The following is a 16056-nucleotide window of genomic DNA, read 5'->3' on the forward strand; positions in this document are numbered from 1 at the left end:
ACTTGTTGGACTGAAATACTTTACTTGGGTTTTTAAGAACAATTTGTCATTAACGTTTATCATTTTGTTTTGGTGACTTGTACAATACTGTTTTCCTACATTTTCTCACCAAGGTGAAATATATTTCACAACTTTCAAGTGGAAATGCCCCAGCTAGAGAATAATTCTTAAGTTTTTTTTAAAAAGTGCAAGGTTCTCATCTCCATGGACAGTAGTATCTGCAATATTATGAAGGAGCTCATTTCAAATGGGCTTTCCTCCTTTTGTTATCAGTGGTAAGAAGGATACGCACTATTTCACAAGAGTCCGCGAAAGAAACGTCACAGGGATAAACTCTTTGATGAGATCGGTAAAAGTGTATGGGCAGATGGCTTCCAATGAACAGGGTAACAAATACACCCCCATAGGTGATTAACAATATTAGCAAAGAATAAAAGCAGTGTTCTGCATCACAGGAGTACAAATTACAATCTTGTCACATTTTAGGAGGACCAGACATGTCAAAAAATATCAAGGTAAGCTCCAACCTCAACAATAAACATGTCAAATGCTGCAGGTCCTTTGTTGCATTGGGGACCAATGTCACTGTGTATACAATAACCAGAGGCAACATGGATTGAACCTGCCACTCTTACATCTGTTTTCCATCATAAAAGTATTACAACCATAAATCTCCCAAACGGTACAGTTAGCCATCTACTCAGTTATGGTATTCTTCATCTGACTGGTTCTTTCCAATAGGAATAGGACCAGGAAAAAAGGGTGCTTTAATGTTTCTTCGATCCTTTTCAGCCTCTTCATCCTCGTTGTACCGCTCATCGTCATCCTCCTCTTCATCGTCACTCTGATGTGGGCTTGAATGCAAGGACACAGAAGGGGATGGGGGCACTGATGCTGGTCTGGGATACTTGAAACCCTCAATCTGGTGTGAAAAAATTAGTTCATGGCGTTATTATTTTAAAAAGGTGAAGTCTACAGAAGAGTTTTTGTAATGTTGCCTTAAATATAAATTCAAATAAACACAACAGTACAAAACAGATGGACTTACCAATGGTGGTACAATTGCGTCCAATTGGAATTTTTCTGGAAAGGCTTTGCTGAGTGCAAGATGGCGGGCATACATGTAGTACTGAATATCAGAAGGAACAAAAAATTAATTAACTAATGCAAAATGTAGTAAATATTCTGAAACCTAATACCAGAGGTTATTTTAACACAAGACCCTGCTCCCATGCCCACATGTCTGTCCTTGGCCTGCTGCAATGTTCCAGTGGAGCTCAACGCAAACAGGAGGAACAACATCTCATCTTCTGATTAGGCACGCTACAGCCTTCCGGTCTCAACATAGAATTCAACAAATTTAGATGATTAGCTCTATCCCACCTCGACCCATTTGTTTTCATCCCATTTCATTTTAACTGTCTTTTACCATTTCCTTCTTTCTTGTCTTTCTTTATATATATTTACCCCAACCCATCTTATCCACCTTTCCTTACCCTTTCTCGCCATTGCTTCTCCTCCCTCCCACATCTACATAAGTCACAGTTTACCCTCTGATGTTTGTTTCTATGTTAAGCCTTTCACATCTTTTGTTCTCTCTGGGGACTGCCATTCACACTCTTTCCCCTTGGTTTCTGTGGCTATTAGCACCCAGTTTCTCTGGGTTCTGTGGCTATGACTCATCTTTCATTCTCACTCCACAGTATAAATATTTCCCACTTCCTATGTCTTTTAGCTTTGACAAACGGTAATCTGGACTCGAAACATTAGCTCTTTTCTCTCCCTACAGATTCTGCCAGACCTGCTGAGATTTTCCAGCATCTTCTCTTTGGTTTCAGATTCCAGTACCCTCAGTAATTTGCTTTTACCATTGGTGCTTGTACGTGTTGAGTTATCGTGTATCGAACTGAGCTATATTACCGGAACCGATGAGAATCTGAAAATATTTTACAAAAATCTCGCAGTAACAGGCAAGGTGGTAATGACTACCTTTGACATCAAGGCAGCATTTGATCGAGTATGGCATCAAGGAGCCCTAGCAAAATTGGAGTCAATGGGAATCGGGGGAGTATTCTCAGCTGGTTGGAGTCATACCTGGCACAAGGAAAGAAGGCTGTGGTTGTTAGAGGTCAGTCATTCTCAGTTCCAGGACATCACTGAAGGAGTTCTTCAGGGTAGTGTCCTGAGCCCAAACATCTCCAGCTGCTTTATCAATGACCTTCCTTTCATCAGAAGGTCAGAACACCACATGGACTGCAGCGGTTCAAGAAGGCAGCTCACCACCTCCCCAAGTGCAATTAGGGATGGGCAATCAATGCTGGCCTAGCCAGTGATGCCCATATCCCATGAAGTAATAAAAATAAACAAATTGGTGGGCTTCTAATGGATCAACTGTTTAGTTTTGAAAGCCGATTGATAAAGTTAGAAACATTTCAGAAGTTCAGAGTTATTTTTTTTCTCTTCCCAGCGTATTAGCTTCTTCATTCAGAAATTAAACCATCAAACCAATCTCCACTCCATTTTTGAACATGCCAGAGGAGCACTCCAACCTCCCCCCTCCAAGCTCAATAATGTCCCCTCCACTTTCCACAACCTTGAACTGATGTCCTGTGGTCTGGTATACCTGAAAGCATGATTTCAGATTTTCACTCTCCCTGTGCTCTTAAGAATTTTATCCACCTTACGAAACATCTCTTTTCAATATTATCAAGGCGTTTGTTGGGACTCTTCCCTCATATCAGGGATCCTCGACATTAATTGATGCCCCGGAGACAGTGATTAGTAATGTCAGCAGTGCTTCAGCTGTTGCCTGATCAGGACATCATACAACTTTGGCATAAATCCCTTGGGAAGTGAAGCAGTTATAAGATAACCAAATCCATTCAATTGGTCAACATTCATCTCTTTAAACTTTCCCATTGCCAAGTTATATCTCACCCGTGGAGATTCACTTGTCATTGATCAAATTGCAAAAAAGAGCACCCTTTTGAAGACCTCAGCTAAATCTCTGGACTTCATTATGCTCACTATTTTTGAATTTAGTTATCTGACAAGGAGACTACAATTTTCATTTATTTAAGCCACAGTGGCTTAGGAATATGTGGGCCCCCAATGAATACATTTCCATCTAATCTTCCTCCTCTACAATATCAGCGTTCCTTAAAGTTATCGCGTGCTTCTGTGTCTTGGGCCCGTCATTAATTTACATTAATATCCCAGGCAGGCATCAACTTCATTTTCTAAAGGAGTCTCTCTTGCTATATTTTGAACATATTTACACATTAGATTAAGGTTACTGCTTTCTTAGATTACCTGGGGTAGCACCGTCTCAGCAAAGTTTTGCAGCTGACCAGGCAAATGCTATTCTTGCTGAACCCATGTTGGTTAATCTTTATTATTTTCATACAGGAAGTCCTCCATTTTGTTTCTACTTATGAATCCCATTAGGCTTATGAATAATGTGCCTGGAGTTGAGGGGAATGGCTCTGTAACCCTCTTGAGCATGGGAATAATCTTTGCTCGTTTCCAATCTATCAGAAACCTCCCCAATTTTCGTCGACTCCCTTAGAATGATTTATAGTGATTCATTAATCTATTTTCCCTGTCCTCAAGTACCACGTGATCTATTAGTTTTCAATCACATCAGTTCATGCAAAATAACTGCATCACTGAAACCCCAAAGTAGCCCCATTGGCTGCCTGTACTTACTCTGGACAGGTATCTCCAGTCTAGTAGCTCCGAAAGCCTTTCAGTTCGATTTCTCTGGATAATTCTCTGGCGACGTGACTGCTTGCAGAATCCAAACATGAACTGGGTCAACTGATTGCAGGATTCATCTAGAGATCGGAATCTACGATCAACTATGTAAATCCCTGGACACAACGATAACACAAGAGTTAAAAGAAAGCACAAGATAAATGTAGTGTTCCTTGTGGGTGCAGCATTTCATTTATAGAATTTACCATAGGCTGTTGGATCTGCCACATGTTCCTGCATAAAACAACCAAAACCAGAGAGGTTGGTGGTCACACTGGGAATTCCCATCACTGTGCACTCGGCTACAAAAACAAACAGCATAGAACCATTAGGGTAACACACACTGTTTAATACTAGTCAAGATTTAAATATCTTACAAGCACATACTATGCAAGAAAAAAAAAAAAAACTTGCAGGTATATATGCTAAAGGGCACTTTCCTCCTTTTTACACTTCCACCGGTTAGCTCCCCAGCCACACAAATTTCCTCCCCAATCACCTGCAATTAATAAAAGTCTTTTTGTTTCCCCCAGAGAATGTTTCCCAGAGAAAGACCATCAGGGAGAACAGACAGACAGACATACATTACTCTGGAGTTCAGTGACAGACTTGTGTGGTTAAGTGCGGCAGCCATCTTACAGACTAGCTTCCACACACGAGACAACACATTGGCCATAATGCCAGGAGAGTTCACTGCTCTTCTGTGTGTCATGTGAGTGTCCCTTTAAGAGAGGTCATTTTGTCTTATCACAAGGCTTCAGTGATGTCATTTTGTGGGTGGTGCTGGGCTGTGGCTGTGAGGTCAGAGGGGGTTTCAGTTTGACTGCTGTGGACTCAAAAGGAGAAAGGAATGTTTTTCCCTGTATTTCTGTGTTTTCATTTTAAAGAGCTGTTCCAGTAAAGAGCACATTAGTTGTGTCTAACTTAAAAGATATAGCTGTTTTCCAGAAAGAGCTTGAACCTTCTGTTTGAGACTGGATCATAAGTCCAGGAATAGGACCAGTCCAGAACTAGTCAAGCGAGAATACAGTGTGCTGGGCCACGCCCTTAAAATTGGATTTTTGGTTTATTGGATTTTGTTATTGAATTGGAACAGTTAAGGGGGAATTCGTTAAGTGTTATACATAGATTACTGTAGCTATGTGGTGTCTTTATGTTTGTAATTGATAAAAATTCTTGCCGTATTTATATATATATATATTATATAAAATGTCTAGGAAGTGTGATGAATCACACCTGCAGCGAAGGCTTTTGAGCTCATCCTAGCCAAATTCAACATAAAAGGTTGTAGGTCAGGTGAACTTCATAATACACTTGGAGTTTCTAAACCCTGGCCAATAACATGTGACTAATGTAATGGGAATGTTAAATATCCACCTGAATCACAAGAGAGGCAGGGGGCTTCAGTTTACCATCTCACGCGCAAGGACCTTTGGAAGTGCAGTAAACTCTCTATGGTGGAGTGTCAAAGTTAGCAGGTCAAGTTTTGGACTGAGAACTGAAGACACAACTTTCTGATTCACAGGCAGCAGTACCACTAACGGAGCCAGGCAACCCAAGTATAAATGTGAAAATAAAGTTGATACAGATAGAATAAAAGAAAGTTTGAACGGTTGGAATAATCTACTACTTATAGTTCCGGAGTCAAAATACATTAGGGAGCTCAATATGAGGAGTGCTGGGCAAGTACAAGCAAAACAAGATTTGTTCGGATGACTGGCCCTTGACTTTGGTTGTGATCCCCGGAACATATTTTGTTAAGCTGGTTATTCACTAGGTGATTGTGATAAACCACGGTATTGCATTATATGGCATTGTATTGTATTGTGCATGCCTGGGCTTGTCCAGGCTGGCTCCGCCTGTGGCTCCTCTCCTCGGGCTTCTGTATAAAGGTGGCAAGTCTCCGTCTCCGACCCAGTTCGGGTCCAGAGGCAGGAGGCTTGATGTTTAGTGTATTAAAGCCTCAGTTACATTCATCACTCGTTGTGTGTTATTGATGGTGTATCAGTGATTACAAGGGATAATTATATATACACACACATATTCCACAATCTTTTTATTCATGGGATGTGAAGGGAGCTGGGATGGGAAAATGATACAAAGAAGAGCGAGATTGCTTACCTTGTAAGATTATTCATCCGATGACAGAAACCCTTCACACATCATTAGAAAACAATTAATCCTGATTGGATCTGGGCAACCTGCATCTTTTTGACCGTGACATAATTGGAATCACAATTCAGGGACAGGTTAAAATAGCTGTGTACCAGTTAATGTTTCACTACCATATAAACTGGGGCTTCTGCAGAGCAGCGCTGAATGTAGCCTGCCTATACCAGACAAGGTGGTCGAGTACAAAATGGGATTCAACGGTGTAAATAGGATGCAATTAGAAGAGCGATTGGGCAGTGCACCTTGCACCTTCACCTAGTTCAAGCAGAAAATGAGGATGAAAAGGCTTTCACCAATAGCCCTTTCCTTGTGAACATTAAGCACCACTGCACTCTAGAATAAAGAACAAAATGTGCTTCAAGCCAAATTCTCAGCTCCAGCCTTTGAAAGGCAGTTCTGAGGCAAGGTTGCAATTAGTAAACACTTCTCGCTCCCCTAATAACGTCATTTTCCCACTGCTAGGAGTAATTTCTGGCATTAATACTGTCCAGCCTACAGTCCTACCATTGGCTAGTTTTCCTACATAACAACGGTGACTACACTACAACAGTGATTGAATTTCAAAACGTACAGAGTTAAAGAAAAGTGCTATGTAAATGGAAGTTCATTCTCCACTTCCCCCTCAGTGAAATGGCTATTTAAACACTTTCTTCCTGTACTTATCTTCTGCTCAGGCTTTTCCAATCTTTGAAAAACAAAAACCTCTTAAGTGATTGAAGAGAAAAGAAACACAAGGGTGACACTTACCAGGAGTATATCCCCAAGGTTCATAATAAGATGGAAAAACACCAAGATGGCAACCTCGAACAAACTCTTCATAATCCATAGGCAAGAGGGGGCTGGTGGATGACAGAAACTCAGGATGGAAAACAATCTAGATAATCGAAAAGCAATAGGATTTTGAAACAACGCAATTATTTGCTTCAGAAAGTATTTCTGAAAATAGTCACACATGGCAGTAGGTTTAGAGGTACTTTTATATAGTGTCACAGCAATGTTAATGTCACAGTATTTCATCAGTTGGGTCCTGGACTGACTCAGAAAGACCTCCAGCTTCACATCACTTGAGGTTGACTACAACAGTGAAGTGCAGAGCAAGGGGCCAGAGACACATGAATCAATGCAAGAGATTTTGAAGAGAGAGCAAGATAGTTTTTTGAGGCTGTAAAATTAATTGTGAATTCCTGTGAAAGTAGAGTTTACAGCAGAAACTATGTCAATAGACCAGCTGTATTGGTAAACGGATGATGGAAAGGAGATCAAGGGGGCTATGGGAACAGAGTGTGTAAATAGCATTAGGACTTCTTGCTCACTTGAGGGCAAACATGGTCATGGATTTGAAAGGTCAAATGAACAGTGTGTGTGTTGTAACTTCAATGCACGACACCATTTAAAACTTACATGGATAAGAAGCAGCCCCCCCCCCATCCCCATTGACAATGGACAACGTTCAGCTGATCAGTTAGAAGGCAGGACTAGAAACTTTTGAATAATGCATGAATTTGAATGAGGTTTTTAAGATGAGCTGATGGTTTGAGAGTCACCGTTACAGGCATGTTCCAGTACTCAATCCCAAGCAGCACACACAACGAACAAGATTCTATAACACAGCTTTTTCTAAACTTTCCTGTTACATAACGCAAGTGGCACAAACGCCAACTCAATGGGATAACGTTAGACAGTGCAGACTCCATACAGACAATGACCCAAGCCAGGAATCAAACCTGGGACCCTGGAACTGTGAAGCACCAAGGCTACCCAGTGGAACTAGCAGGAGATGGCCAGAGACTCAAATAGGCAGTGTACCTACTGGACAGGATCTCACAACAGAAGCTGCTCAGGAGAGTCCAGGGCAGGTCAGTGCAGTGCTTGTGTTAGTTCTGTACAGAGCTCCAGAGTCTCTGGCCAACAGCCTACAAAGAAGCTTAACTCGGGAACAAAGCAGTATAAAGATGATTTCTTTCTTCACATATGATTTTGTCAATTATGCCATGTCCATGTGTGTTATATGCAGGGAAATACTGACAAATTAAATGAGTATTTTGAAAGAAAAGTGTGGGTTAAAAATTCCTTATTGAGGTTGAGACCCCAGAGTCAGTTATTAACTTAGAGCTGACTCCAAATTAAAAGACTACGGGCTGGATTCTTCAGCCTCGCCCGCCGCAAGAACGCCACGGGTGAGAGGCTGACCACAGTGAAATCCATTGACCTCGGGTGGGAATCGCTGGTCACCGGATGGATGCGGCTGGAAAATCCCGCCCTACACTTCCGTACTCGACTGTGATACCACATTAAAAACAAGTCAAAAGCCCATGAGTCTGTCAACATTCTGGTGTAGCATCTCCCAGGAGTAACCAGTGCAGAGTAAAACAAGCATTTTTTTGCGATGGCTCACGCCAACCTACATGTGGAAGATTGGAATTTCCGTTTGCATAAAGATGAAATGGCACAAAGGAACTGGCCGATGTCTGCATTGGATATATGCATTGCCCTCTCCTCGTTTGTGCCTGATTCAAGTGAGATTGTGAGGACCAAGCAGGCTCCCCTTTCAGATAAGTAAATGAGGCGTATGTCACGAAGGTCAGCTAGCATGGGTTGCAAAAGTTAACCAGATGTTTTTAAAACACTGTCCTATCCTATATTGGGTTCAATGACCTGTATCTGTGCCGTACATCCTATCCTTTGTAATTCAATCTATCTCTGTGTATTTACGTACTGGGAGGGCAATATTCAGGGCTGTTTTTGAGCAGTTAGTTTTTTCAAAGTCAATTTGGTTTTGCTAGTTTTCTGGGTTGGCAGATGTGATATAGTTGTTTCTGTTCAGAGATTGACAGCTGTAGAGTAACTGCACATTTAACTAATCCCCTGTATAAAACAAAGAACTGATTAATGACACCAAGCACGGATACGAGATAAACAGATTATTTTCTCCGCTGAGCCAAAGATTTAGAAAATTGTCAAATATTTGCTGATCCATATGCAAGAATTCAAATTACAAACCAGGTCAATTTATAATCTCATTATGGAATTAGTCATGTAGTATTTCTGAAAATGCCTAAATAATTTGAAGCTCAGTGGAAGCACAACACAACCAATAGCTGAAACTCCCTATTCCCTAATGCAACAATTCTAATCTAACTGAAAGGCCACAATGTTTAATTGCTCCTGTCCTGCAGAATCATGGTTGGATGAGTAAGAAACTAACAGTCCAGCCATCTGCATTCATTAAAACAACATGATGTGGAGATGCCGTCATTAAAACAACAGTTCACTTTTATTAAAATAATTAATATCCTTATTCCACCTCATTAAGATACCAATCACCTATTTTGGTTGCGTATTCAAATGTATCTCTTCCCCTCTACTGGGCACTTCACAGACTGAGGATTATACCACTGGATATTATAGTTATATTGACCTAACTCTAATGATACTTGTCCCAATCAATGGAGCCAAGAACATCACAATGAATGAATGGATATGATGTGTAAAGCAATGATGGGGAACACCAGCAGACAGCATGCTTGATCAAGTGTAAATACATTAACATTCGTAATAGCAGGATTAAAAAAACTTATTGCAGAAACTTTTTTGAGTCACGCTGAAAAAGTGATTAACCCTTTCTGAAAGGTGAACGTTGTGGGATGCTGAACTTTCTATATGTGGGTGGTGACTTCTTTTATAACACTACAGAAAACATCACTGTCCAATACAGAGTTTGGTCAGTTTCCCTGCCATTGGATTCAATATTCAGGCCTCTCCACCAGCAACATTTTCTATTTACTTCCTGCTGTTGGATAATGCCATTTCATTTTGAAGACATAGGGCGACAGGGTGGCACAGGGCTTAGCACTGCTGCTTCACAGCACGAGAACCCAGGTGCAATTCCGGCCTTGGGTGACTGCCTGTGTGGAGTTGCATGTTTTCTTCGTGTCTGCCAGAGTTTCCTCTGGGTGCTCCGATTTCCTCCCTCAGTCCGAATATGTGCGGGTTAGGTGGATTGACCATGCTAAATTGCCCCTTAGTGTCCAAAGATGTGCAGGTTAAGTGGGATTACGTATAGGGCAGGGAATGGGCCGCTCTTCCAGAGGGCCTGTGTAGACCCGCTGGGCCGAATGGCCTCCTTCCGCACTGTAGGGATTCTATGAAAAACAGAGGGCATCTGCTTTGTTGATATCCTAAAACAGCTTTTTGCCCACCAGGCTGCATTGAGCCATGAAACATCAAAACAAGGCTGATAAGCACTAACAAAAACAGAAAATACTGGACTCTCACAGCAGGTCTGACAGCGTCTGTGGAGATGCGAATCTGAGAAGCAAGCACAAATTGCAGGTTCAGTAATCGATGCATTCGCACCTGTGAGCAGAAAGTAAAGTGCATACCTTGACCCGGTCAGCCCGATTGTTGAACAGCCCAATTCGTCTGATGGTGCTGAGGATGGGGTCATTGCTGTCATCGAGCATGTTGTGCGTGGTCACCGGAGGCAGTGTTTGGCGCTGAGGTCGGTTAGAACAAAACTCTAATCAGTGGCTGCAGTAACAGAAATGCTAAACAATGGCTCAATGCAGCCTGGTGGGCAAAAAGCTGTTTTAGGATATCAACAAAGCAGATGGTAAATCGCATCTTAGAAGGACCCACCTCAACCTAAATCATGCCAAGACATTAGGATATCTCACTAGAATCAGCATTCAGAATATAAATTGACTCATTGATGGCGGCATCAACTCCAAATCATTAGCATCAAAAATGGTTCTAAACAGGAATGGCACTCATTTGCATTGAAGATGGAAATATATTCAAACAGTTTAGGATGGGACAAGTAGTAATATTTTATTTCTCCCTTCATTTTCAGAAAAAGTCCCCTTCTAGCACAGCTGAAATTTTCAAGACAGAACAACGGATTAATGTTTGATAACTTTACCCAAGGGTTAAAAAGTGGGTCTAAGGGAGGTGGTGGCACAGTGGTATTGTCGCTGGACTAGTAATCCAGAAACCCAGGATAATGATCTGAATCCCAGCACGGCAGATGATGGAATTTAAACTCAATAAAATATCTGGAATTAAAAGTCTAATGATGACTTGAAACCATTGTTGATTGCTGTAAAAACCCATCTGGTTCACTAAATGTCCTTTAGGGAAGGGAATCTGCCGTCCTTGCCTGGTCTGGCCTACGTGTGACTCCAGACCCACAGGTCTGCCCCTCAAGGGCAATTAGGAACGGGCAACAAATGCTGGCACAGCCTGCAAGCCCATATCCCATGAACAAATAAAAAAAAAGATAGAGCTGAGATGCAGATTAGTCATGATCTAATTGAATGGTGGAACAGGTTTACAGGGCTGAATGGCCTACACTTTGCAGGCGGAGTGCCTTTATTTAATCTAAATATGCAAAGTAGTGTAAATAATCAAAATATAGGCTTGATTAGTGCTTTGCGGTGTTAAAGGAAGGAACAATCAGAGCTGCAATTTTAAAACATTTATTTTAATGCATGTGCATTTGTTGCATTGATTAACTCAATATAAACTGCTGGATCTAAAATAATAGCCAAACCCCATCCATACGACTCTTCCTTTCCACTGAGAATATCCACTGAATAGGTCTCAAAAAAGGTATCAATTCCTCCCTTGAAAACTACAAATTATAAAAAGCCTTGCATTTATACAATGCCTTCATGACTCAAGGATGTTGCAGACACTTCAGCCAATGAATAACTTGTTAAAATAATGTTCAATCTGTATGCAGATGAAAAGATTATTCTACTCCTAAGTATACCTGAGTTGCATAGATGGCTCTTTTCATTATGGTCAAGTCATCGCGATCAAAGATCTTGTTCATATCTGGAGTTTCCCCTCTGAAAATATACAGAATAATTGGTTAAGAGCATTAAACCACCATGACAGAAATGGAACAGATCGAAGCCATTTTGGGGAACTGTTGCAATATAGCACAAAATTACCCAATCCCTATGTTTGTAATCTCTGGACAAAGAAAGATTTATGGCACAGAATAAGGCCATTTGACGCATCATGTCCACACGAGTTTAGTCACCTTTTTTGCAAATTATTAAAAGCATCTTCTGGTAATTGATCATATTCCTTTATAGGTTTCACAAAAGCTCACTGCAGAGCAGAAAAGACACACTAGTCTCTATTCATTAACATAATAATAATAATCTTTATTGTCACAAGTAGACGTACATTAACATTGAAATGAAGTTACTGTGAAAAGCCCCTAGTCGCCACATTCCGGCGCCTGTTCGGGTACACAAAGGGAGAATTCAGAATGTCCAAATGACCTAGCAGCACGCCTTTAGGGACTTGTGGGAAGAAAATGGAGCACCCGGGGGAAACCCATGCAGACACGTGGAGAATGTGCAGACAATGACCCAAGCCGGGAATCGAACTTGGGACCCTGGAGCTGTAAAGCAACAGTGCTAACCACTGTGCTACCGTACCGCCCATGATCTAATCCCAGTTTCCCCTACACAACATAAGCAAGTTTGAAAATGGCAATGACTGCAAATAAATCCGGCAATAGGTATTTGTAGATATAAAACGGTTCAATACAATTTGAAAACCTTCTCTCCCAACAGATGCTACCAGATCTGCAACGACATCTCCCTCCGTAACACTCTGGTCCATGTCTCCTTCATGCCCATAGAATCCCTATGGTGCAGAAGGACACCATTTGGCCCGTGGAGTCTGCACAAACCCTCCAAAAGAGCACCCTACCCATGTTCACTCCACCCCGCCTCTCCCCGTAACCACACCTAACCTGCACATCCCTGCACAATTAAGGGGTATTTTAGCATGGCCAATCCACTTACCTGCACATAGTTGGACTGTGGGAGAAAGGCAGAGCATCTGGAGGAAAGCCCGCAGATACGGGGAGAATGTACAAGCTCCACGAAGTCACCCAAGTCGGGAATTGAATCCAGGATGCAGCAGTGCTAACCACCGTGTCGCTCCCTTCATCCCTTTCACATGGAACCTTCTCATACAATCGCAGAAGAGGCAACATCTGCCCCTTTACCTCCTCCCTCCTCAACATTCAAGGCCCCAAACACTCCTTCCGGGTTAAGCAGCCTTTCACTTGCACCTCCTTCAATTTGGTCTACTATCTGCTGCTCCCAATTCAGTTTCCTCTAAATTGGGAGATTAAACGCAGACTGAGTGACTGCTTTGTGGAGCTCCTTCGCTCAGTCTGCAAGCATGACCCCAACCTTCCTTTTAACTCAGCACCTCTTAAACCAGTTTTTTAAAAACAATCCCATACATATAGTGCCTCAAACCAAACCCCTCCCCCACTACCTGTCTTTTGTTCTTAAAGTTGCAACTTTTTGTTGCAATCTCTTACAGCTCTAACACATTCTCCCTTTCAGTTCTGATGAAGAGTCAAAGGACTCAAAATGTTAACTCTGCTTTCTCTCCTAATAGATGCTGCCAGACCTGCTGAGTTTTTCCATCATCCTCTGTTCTTGCTGCAATACAACTTGCCCCAGCATTGCTCTATTCATTTGTACTACATGTTCAAAAGGAAAATTCCATTTATAGCAAAGAGTATTGAAAAGGATAATACATGTGTATTTTCAATTTTATGCTAAAGCAGTTGAGTAACTTACTTTAACAATGCTTCATAAAGTCGCTTTCCAAATTTCTCCTTGACTAAATGGGCAGTATCCCTGTGGGGGGAAATAATGAAATGAATTGTGGATGAGTGAGCATTGCCAGTACACAACAAAGTAGATAAGGCAAGGGAATTTATTGTACAGCCAGGACCAGTACGTAATGTTGGGCCACTGGGCTAGCTACATTCCACTTGCAAGTTGCTGATATTGATGGCTTTTAAGAAGCCCAATGGCTCCTTCAGGTGTAAAGGCATATGGGTAAATTTAAAGGTTTCAATCTAGTAAACAGCTCGAATTGACTAGTAGAGGTATCAGTGAATAAAGTTCAGGGGTCTTGGTCAGAAAAAATAGATATTTGCAAATAGTGCCTTCTCCATTTAATTCTCAGATCCATAATCCCATGTGAAGCTCTTGAACTCCTGTCCCTTTTAGTTCCACACTCAATTTAAGATTTGTAAATTTTGAGCATCAATTGGTCATTCCGACAAATGTCTGCCAACTGTGAAGTTGTTGAGAGAATACTTTATCCAACAATTTTGCTAAATTTGCTTTGAGGTCACTGTTTATCTATTAGGCTGCCCAACGCATCAGCCATGTGCAACTCAAGTGGGTGTGCAGGCTACCTAACTGGGGATAAGAGGGTGCGGACAATTACAACCAATGCAAATCCTGTCATCAAATATCCACTATCATTCTTTATAGTAGGACTCAATGGATTGTAAGCAGGAACGCAAATCCTTGGTTCACGGTCTTCTTTCCTTTGCTAAGAACATTGTAGTCTCAACAGCTTTCCTGATTGAGATCAGCAACTTTACCACAGATTAACAATGGAATTTGAGCTTTCCTGTGGCTCACTTTTATACTGATGGGTGATTTTAACAACTAAAGCACAGGGAAATAGATATATATCACACTGTATATATATTGCACTGTCCAAGTCAAATTAGCAAATTCCGGTCCAATAAGTCCTACTCTTGCACCTTCAATTAGGGATGATTGACAGCTCAGATTTGTACAAATCCCAGGAATCAACAAGGTGAGCCTGAGTTTGCATTATTCAAGTGCAACTAGAAGGTCATGGTACACACTTGTTTCTATGAAAAGGAGCTCAATGTCATTCCTAAACTGCTTCTAGATGGATTTCAATTGTGTTTTAAGTATTGTGCTGATTCAGTCTTGGTGCCATTTAGCTGCCATGCAAATGGCCAAATTAGGCCAAACAGTTTTTGCATTGGTCTCCATGTCTTATTCCCACAGGAGAGTGGAATGCATCATGTGGTCATAATGAACAGTGCACCGTTAACTGGGAGCTAATTACAAGGTTGGACATGGAGATCCAACAGAAGTTTCAGCTCATAGGCGATTGAGTCTGCTTATGGGAACTACCTTCTCATTGTGAAGATGTGACAAAAAAATCCAGGAAAAATCCGAACTGCAACATTCTACTCAACGTCTTTGGTGTCTAATCAATTATATTTTAAATATGGTTTTTACATGGCTGTGCCTTCAACTACCAAAGCTCTGGGTTTTTTTCCCTAATTGCCTCTACTTTTCTTCCTTCCTTCAAGACCACGTGTCCAAGACCAAGACCATGCGAGGGTTTCCTCCGGGTGCTCCAGTTGTTTCCTCCGGGTGCTCCAGTTTCCTCCCTCGGTCCAAAGATGTGCAGGCTAGGTGTATTGGTCACGCTAAATTGTCCCATAGTGTCCAAAAGGTTAGGTAGGATCATGGCGATAGGATGGGGATGTGGGCCTAGGTAGAATGCTCATTCCAAGGGGTTGCAGACTCGATGAGCCGAATGGCCTCCTTCCGCACTAAAGGAATTCTATGATTCTATTGATTCGAAAGCATCCTTTAAAATCAACCACTGTGTCTCTTTGTCCAAATCTTTGGCCATCGGCCCCAAGAACTCCTTATGTGGCTTGATGTCTCATTTTGCTTTATAATAATCCTGTGAAGCACCTTGGGATGTTTTGTTATGTTAAAGGTGCTACTTAAATTGAAGTTGTTGTGTGAAACAAAACTAAAGCTCGACAAAGTAATACCGAGATCATCGAGCAGCTGAACTGGATACCAGTAGTCAATAGGCAGATGATGGAATTTAGGAGTCTTGACCAACTTTTTCCAGCAGAAGAATTCATTAAATGTTCTACAGAAATATCATACAAGCTAAAGCAAAGCCTGGGTGGCTTAAAATCCAGCATATAGCCAACAGCAGAGGGGAGGGATGACATGCTGTCAAGCGAAATGGACCAGCTTTGACTTTCCATCTAACAACTGGGGAGAGGGATCAGGTTTGATATTTTTTCTCTGAACCAGCCAAGCCAATTGTGAATAATAACACTACTCAATCTTAATGCAGCATTTTCCAAGGAACCCATATTCAGGGAGAAATAGAAACCTACTAGCCAAGCCCTCAGCAGGGCAAGAAAATTAAGGAAATAAATTGTCAAACTTCTTGGAAGTTATTTTCCATCCTGCCAGCCCCATTTTCCGGTGT

The 16056-nt window shown here is 41.6% G+C and overlaps 1 protein-coding gene across 1 annotated transcript in view; it reads right to left on the minus strand.

Moving 5' to 3' along the window:
• gys2 (glycogen synthase 2) overlaps positions 1 to 16056 on the minus strand; it is a 57990-nt gene continuing 41934 nt past the window's right edge. Inside the window, exons 9-16 of the mRNA XM_072471775.1 lie at positions 13551 to 13610; positions 11702 to 11780; positions 10311 to 10424; positions 6676 to 6802; positions 3963 to 4058; positions 3709 to 3872; positions 1049 to 1129; positions 1 to 922 (exon numbers count right to left, since the gene is read on the minus strand). Of these exons, the coding sequence (XP_072327876.1) occupies positions 701 to 922; positions 1049 to 1129; positions 3709 to 3872; positions 3963 to 4058; positions 6676 to 6802; positions 10311 to 10424; positions 11702 to 11780; positions 13551 to 13610 (943 nt within the window). The 3' untranslated portion in view covers positions 1 to 700. The remainder of the gene's footprint in view (positions 923 to 1048; positions 1130 to 3708; positions 3873 to 3962; positions 4059 to 6675; positions 6803 to 10310; positions 10425 to 11701; positions 11781 to 13550; positions 13611 to 16056) is intronic.

The sequence above is a fragment of the Scyliorhinus torazame genome, chromosome 13, assembly GCF_047496885.1.
Source record: "Scyliorhinus torazame isolate Kashiwa2021f chromosome 13, sScyTor2.1, whole genome shotgun sequence".
Taxonomy (NCBI): Eukaryota; Metazoa; Chordata; class Chondrichthyes; order Carcharhiniformes; family Scyliorhinidae; genus Scyliorhinus; species Scyliorhinus torazame.